General features: G+C 30.3%; 1 protein-coding gene across 1 annotated transcript; it reads left to right on the top strand.

Annotated features, from left to right (window-relative positions):
• Positions 1-4,474: 4,474 nt before the first annotated feature.
• LOC130946509 (uncharacterized) lies at positions 4,475-6,964 on the top strand. The gene is made up of 2 exons (XM_057875272.1): positions 4,475-4,710; positions 6,255-6,964. The coding sequence occupies exons 1-2, from the start codon at positions 4,575-4,577 to the stop codon at positions 6,641-6,643; spliced, it is 525 nt and encodes a 174-aa protein (XP_057731255.1). The 5' UTR covers positions 4,475-4,574; the 3' UTR covers positions 6,644-6,964.
• The last annotated feature ends 654 nt before the right edge of the window (positions 6,965-7,618 follow it).

Raw genomic sequence — 7,618 nt, forward strand, 5'->3', positions numbered from 1 at the left:
AGTTTCTTTGATTAAAAAAAAGAAAAAGAATGATTGCTCCTTCAGTATAGGAATTGGCCAAATTAGGTACTAGGTAGGATTAGGCTTTGTATATTTGGCCACCCAAGCTATGAACAGATTGTTTAGGACAAGATTACCTGCTGTTATTCCCCTAATGAACTCTGAATGTTGCTTTGTAGAAGAATAGGACACAGTGCAATATAACATAAAGGGCTTCTATTGTTTGGATATGTAGTTTTATGATGGAAAAGAATTGTTTCAACTTGAAGCTCGATATTTAATTCCTCCCAATCTGGAGTGTACAGGGTAGAAATCCATTTATTCAAACCTTGGAGTGGAATAATAATTCTACTCTTTTGGTTTTCATCTCTTAAATCACATTCCACTCCACTCTACTCTTCACTTTTCCATCAATCCAAACATAGTCTAGAGTCTTTGTTTCAGGTGGATTTAAGGATTATCATAACTAGATGGTTCTTAGACCTTTTTTGTTCTTTTTGTGCTGGTTAAGGTGGCTTCGTGTTGAGGAGAGAAACTAACCAGTCATATCTTTACTTATGATCCACTGCACACGTCTTAAGCCATGTGATGGGTTCTTGTCAATCTTGTGTTTCCTGAAGTCCTCTATCCTTCAAACTTGTTTGCCTAGGGCATTTTGAATAGCATACCATTATTTGGGATAACTGTACGCCCAGATACCCAACACAACAATATCTTCTCGCCTCAATTGATTTATTCTTTGTTATGTCCGCCCCCCGCCTCTCTTTTCCCTTTCTCTTCTCTCCACTATGGTAATTTGACTAATTAACGTATATGTGTTGAGCTCAATCCCAAGCTGCATTCCTATGGCTCTTCTTACGTCAGCTGAAATGATAACAGCCATTTATCAGAATGCAGCCAATTTTTATGATTATGGATATATGACTTTCTTATGTCAACTTTTGAAGTTTATATAGTATTTTAGTCCTGTCATAATCTTGTAGATTTGTTCTGTGATAACAATATAACATATTACTTGATTGGCAGTCCTTGCTCCTAGCGGACTCTTTCATAAGTGAAGCAACAATTTACATACACAGCTGAAAACAAATCGGTTATTTCAGGGAAGGATTCAAACATTGTTTCATGAATTTATGGATTAGGATGGAATGATTCTTGGTTTTTCATCTTTTTATTTGATTTTTGGCACTTTGTGCTAAGTTGATCAGTTCAGTTCTACACTTTTATCTTTTCACTCCTTAGTGCTTAGCAGGCATATGTTTTTCAAGTTGAATTAATCCTTTGTACGATTTCATTCCATTCTTCATTGCAAGTAATTTTGGGTTTTCAATTTCTTGTTGGGAGCAGAGTGGAGCTTGTCACTTGTTGCTCATAATTTTTTATTTGCATAGGTAAGCTAATCTCACACTTAGCCAGATTATTAGAGTTCAAATTGTAAAACAGTCCATTGTTAGGTAAGCATTTCATATTCAATCATGGTCATGTTTCAGACTTTTAGAGTTTCAGGGTGGAATTTACTACAGTGCTAGATTGCTGGCCAAAACACTTCCTATTTTATTTTTTAGGCTTCACTTCTATTAATTCAAGGTGGGATGGATTTTTATGGTTCTCAAATGACGTACTTCGAATTACAACAAAGTTATTATTATTTTGACTCCGCTTATATTAATACAAGGTGCGATGAAATTTATCAGATAAAGTACATCTTTAAGTACTATGTTGGTCAAAGATTTAATTCTTAGTGGTTCAACTTTTCGGAGACTAACAGCCTGTGGTTTGCATTTTTATTTATTATTATTGAGAATGGTTGTGTTAGGATTCAGGAACCAGCTTTTTTTTAACCAATAATCAGTCAACAAAAATAAATAAAGATTAAGAAAGAAAAAGTAGAACTTTAAAAGAAAAGAAAAATATTACAAATGAAATTGAAAATACAAAACCTGATAAACCTGAATGGTCCACATAATATTTTGAAGACTGACCGAGTCATTTACTCGAATAACCATTGCCATTTTTGGCAGTGTATTCATCATTGGTTTTCAACCTCACAATGGCAATTAGTCCTTTTAAATTAAACTCCAAGAACACCCACATGGTCCCGTTGGCGCAGTGATCATTCAATTAGAAGCAGCCAAGAATTAAGAATGCTTTCCTTAACTTGCACAATATGCTGTGTTATATCTTCTTCATTTAACACTGATGCGGTGGAGTAGCTAGCTGGTTTTGTATGGTGATATGTTTGTCAGTGATCAACACTTTATTCTGTTGCACGTGAAAGTTTTCCTTTCTTAAAATCACAACTATATTCTAAGCTGGATAATATGCCAAGAAAGCTTGCCACTTAGCTTTCCATTCTCATTAGGAGAAAACACCAAGCTTATATAAATATATAGATTAATTTAATAAAGTCATGTTTACATTTTATTACATAGTAATGAAGGTAACTTGTTTAGAGTCTTTTAATAGCCCAACTCATATTTTCATTTTTGGATTTAGTTTAATATTAATGGGCTCTTACTTTTAAATGTATAAACAATATTACTCAGAAAAGAAAAATCCACAATGTAGGGGCCTCACACACATATTCAGAGGTTTAGGGTACATCATAATCACGTGAATAATTAGAATGTTACGAATGAGAACATAATCTTCCCTAACTATATAGTTCATATCCACACATGCTGGAAATCACAAAAGCCTTTTTGTTTTTTATTTTTATATGATAAAGGAAAATATAAAACCTTAGCTTGGCGTACAAATCCTTATCATATTTAATCTATTTTCTTGTCTACTAAACACATGAAAGAGGGATCATGATTCACGACCCGTGAGCCACCACTTACGGTCCATTAAAATTCAAAACAAATACTGTTCATGCTGTCTATGTTATCTCCCAAAATTCATATATAGCAACCTTGAAATGATTGTTGAAATTATTTGGTAGCGTCAACGATTGTTGGTATCAACATATCAACAACACTTTAATCCGCACAATGTGAAGAGTTTATCTGGCCTAGTTATAATATTTTGATCAATTATCTCCCGATATCTTTTTTACATTTACGGTTAATTTTACCCGTTTAGAAAATTACCACTTGGTTCTATTCTTAGTTCTTACTTGGTTCAAGCAACGTACCCAGATTGTAAGGGATAAGTTAAAGTATGTAGAATCCAAAAGGGAAAAACAAAAAGGGCCTAAAATTCACTATAAAGATGGGATACGTCTATAGTATTTTCCATTTACTTGTGTTACTCAATTACATATCTAACAAATTCAAGTTTTAAAACATATTAATTAATGTTCATTAAAGATAGTGTCTAGAGAAAGCATCAACCACATGGTGTATCACTGGATTGCAGGAATAAATCCTCTCAATTTTTTTTGACAATTAAGGGAATAAAATGTGATCTTTCATAATTAATTTTATAAGTAGAACCAAAAATAAATATAAGAGAGAGTAATAAATAATTAGAGATCACACTTTATACTTTTATTTTTTTTAACAATTAAAAAGATCCATTTCCTTAATTGCGCACTTCATTTTCACTCATGGAAAAAAAGTTATATATTAGTACCCAAATTCTTAGGGCACAGAAAATTAGGGATAGAAATAGTAAATTAGTGTGCTCTCAAGGTGGGGCACATTTTTCTTCTTAATTTCCAAGTGTGTGCTCTCTGCTTTGCTCACACATACTAAAGTCTAAAACTTACCACTATTTTTGCAACTAAAAATTGATTACTTTGTCTAAAAAGCATAGTATAGAGAAAGGACCATGCATGCATGGTGGATTTTCTTGAAGATCCGAGGGGAGCGGTGGAATATATAATAATATTTTTTTCGTACAAAGTTTATACATCTTCCATAGTAACCCTAATCAGACAAGCAAACCAATGAGAGTGGGCAAAGTGGATTTGAATTTATTGATAGTTAGATATAAAGAGTAAATTATTATTTTTAATCATAAAACTTTGAAATATTGATAAATTTAATTACGAATAAATAAAATTAATTTTGTATCAATGATATTTTTATGTGATCAAAGTACATAAATATTAGTTTTATTTATGTTAAATTTATTAATATTTTAAATTTTTATGAGTAAAATAATTTTTTATCCACGCTTTGAAAATTGAAAGATAAAAAATTATAATTTACTCTAAATATAATGTAAGCTATGAACATTGAACAAATGAATATATGCTCATATGTATCTTAATTAAACTATCAAAGTTTTTTAATTTAATAGATAATTTTTTTTTGGTTTAAGATTATGGGTTTTATTAGATTGCATTGTTTGTTTCTTTTTTTTTTTTCAAAAAAAGTGATTTTATAATTTAAGTAATCCACATAAGTAAATAAACTAAATTGTGTCCAACTACTAATAGCAGCACTTGGCCCTTACATTTAATGAATTAATGTGAGTCACGTCAAGCAAGCTAACCACCACTATTTATAAGCTTCAAACTTACCTTCTTCTCTTCAAAGTTTTATTTTCTGGTTTAAATTTCCTACTATATAGTTAATAAGTTATCATCATCATCCGATCCATTGCTTATTGGTCTTCCATAAGTGATGGCGTTTGCTCATCAAGTTGTCACAGCACTTGTTTTTGTGTTAGTTTTGACCAAAGTTGACCCCTCAGCATGCCAATTGGTGAAGGGCAAAGTCTCCTGCAATGACTGCACTCATCAAAACTACGATTTCTCTGGTTTGTCTCTGATTAATTAATTATTTATTCTCCTAATTATTAGCTTTCTTTATGGTTCTTAAATATATTATTCTGCTTATTAGAAATATATATAAATTATTTAATAATTAATAGATAACATACAACAACGATATATGTACTCTAGAAAACAGAGTAATAAATCTTAGATATTATATCAATTAAGATATATAGATATGTAAATTATTATGTATCTAGATTGGTTCAACTGTGTGTAAATTAATATATATTGCTTAGAAGTTAGAAATGCATATTTTCCAACTTTTTATTGATTCATGTTAGAAGATCAGATGTTCACGATCCAACCCAACTCGATATTCTTGCCCAGGTTCAAAGCTACTTTTGTCAAGTCTGAGTTAAAAAATTTTTTTTCATCATCATGTAAATTCTTAAAATAACATTATAATTTATAACTTCTATTATAAAATAAAAATATATAGTAAATCTATATATTTTATAACATCAAATATAATAATATCTACAAATACTAATATATATATATATATATATATATATATATATATATATATATATATATAATATAATGAATATTATATTCAAAAATCTTATATTTAAATTAAAAAATTGAATATTATATTAATTGATAAAACCAAAAGCTCTGCCCTTCTATTTATTCAAGGAATGGAAGGGCAGAGGCCTTTGGTGTCCCTCCAGTTAAGACTTAGGACCTTACAATAAATAGCTAATATACTTTTATCTCATGTCTTTCTTCGTTCAATTTGAACTTATGAAAAAACAATGACCAAATTAGTTATTCATATAAAATATGTGTTAAAATATAAAAAATATACATTAAAAATAAATTAAATAACATATATTTATACATGAATATATAATAATTAATTTAGTGATTAATTTTTTGTGTGTACTATATAGTATTTTTTTATGCTATTATACATAATATTCAAATTTCTATATATAGTGTTTTAGTTTTGGTCATTAACTATCATTATTCTCTAAAGATTGATGACGGTTGGTGTTTTAAGTGTGAGAAATATTGAAGTTAGTCCTACATCAAAGAAAATAAGAAAGAGTGAGGAGTTTATAAGATGAGAGACTCATTAACTTACTATCTTAAGGTTTTGAGTTAAATGTGGTGTCATCTCATCTTATGTTCTCTTGCTTAATTCTTCTCTGAAATCTCTCGGCCCGATGGTTAATCGGTCTCTTGGTAGAATACTCACACCAATGACATGATTTCATCAAGTCATATTATTAAGCTATTATTAGACTAGATTTGATTTTAAAAATGGTTGAATTATTAAAATTAACAATCATGTGAGTTACATATTAAAATTAGTCATTAATATAAATTATATATTAAAAATAAATTAAATTTAATATATTTATACATAAATATATAATAATTAATTTTAATGTATACAAATATTTTTGTAAATTAATAAATCGGATATTTATTTTCAAAGCACGCATTAATTGGTGGAACAATATAGTCAAAGTGCAGTGATACTGTATCTATAATTATGTGTATGTGTTGGTTTCAGGGATCAAGGTGTCAGTGAAGTGTGAAGGTGTGAAAAGGGTAGCCATGGCAACAACACAAGATAACGGCACCTTCAAGGTTGACCTCCCCTTTCACCAGCATAATAATAATTTTATGAAGAAGTGCCAAGCAAAAATTATTGGAGGACCAAATCACATATATGCCAGAAAGAAGAACCAGGTGTCAGAAATTGTAATGAAGGGCAAGGAGGTAAAACTATCAAGTCCTCTTAGCTTCTTCAAAGAATGCCCCCAACAACACATTGAATATTGCAACGCGTTCGCTTCATCCAAAACCTTCGATTTCGATTTCCCTTTTCCACCCGAGTGGGGTTTGGCACCTTCTAGTTACTACTTTCCTTATTTCTTCCCTATAATTGGAATACCTTGATATTTTTCACTATTTGCATATACTTAATAATGAACGGAATTAAGAAAATTCTATGATCTAGAGGTCGTTACAATTACGAGTCTACCTATATATGTACTTGTGGGGTTGCCAAATTAAAGCTAGCTAGCACATATTGTTATAATAAAGCACTAGCTATATATTACTAGCTCTTTGTTTTGTAACTCATTCATACTGAGACATAGTCAAGTGCTTCCATCCCTAAATTAGGTCTCTCAGGTTCAACATTTTCTAAAGTCACGTGTATTTATGTCTAATTACATGAATTGAGTTCACGACGAATAATATGTATACACAATCTAGAAAATATTATCGGTGGCTTTTCTCCTCAGTCCACACATGACTTCAGATCAAAATCCCATGTGCCTAATAAACCAATTCACAAGGCTCTTCTTCCAAATCAAATTACCCTTGTGCTTATTTAGGATGGTGGAAAATGGAAACATTATAATATTATATTATAACTAAAGTACACAACAAATATTATTTTGTAAAAAGAGTATATGCATGGCTCCCTAGTAGTACGATTTTAATTATGATGAGATTATTACCAGGTCAATAATGAAAATTAAAGATTTAACATAGTTATGCTACAGAACGTCTCCCTCAGGAAAGTACATGTGTCTTTATTATCTTCATAATTAATATTAATTAATTAATATATCCTGGACGCGGAAAGAAAGAGTATGCAATTGCGAAAGAAGAGGATACGATGTGAGTGATTATGCATGCTGAAGAAAACACGCATGCAACAAGACAAAATCCCTATACCATATATTTACAGATTTCAAGAGGTGTGATTATTTGCAATTTGGGATTATTTGAAGATTTGGTCTTTGGCACGTAACATGCAAGTCTTGGAGTTTCAAACCCTTCTAAATCTTTTCCAAGACTTATCGGTGAATTTTTTTTATAAAATTATTTATTCTAAACATTTAACTTAATATAAAATTATGA

Source organism: Arachis stenosperma, chromosome 8 (genome assembly GCF_014773155.1).
Source record: "Arachis stenosperma cultivar V10309 chromosome 8, arast.V10309.gnm1.PFL2, whole genome shotgun sequence".
In the NCBI taxonomy this organism is placed as follows: domain Eukaryota; kingdom Viridiplantae; phylum Streptophyta; class Magnoliopsida; order Fabales; family Fabaceae; genus Arachis; species Arachis stenosperma.

Coding starts and splice junctions, on each gene's coding strand:
- LOC130946509 (XM_057875272.1), top strand. CDS start 4,575: ATGGCGTTTGCTCATCAAGTTGTCACAGCACTTGTTTTTGTGTTAGTT. Junction 4,711..6,254: donor TCAAAACTACGATTTCTCTG/GTTTGTCTCTGA, acceptor TGTTGGTTTCAG/GGATCAAGGTGTCAGTGAAG.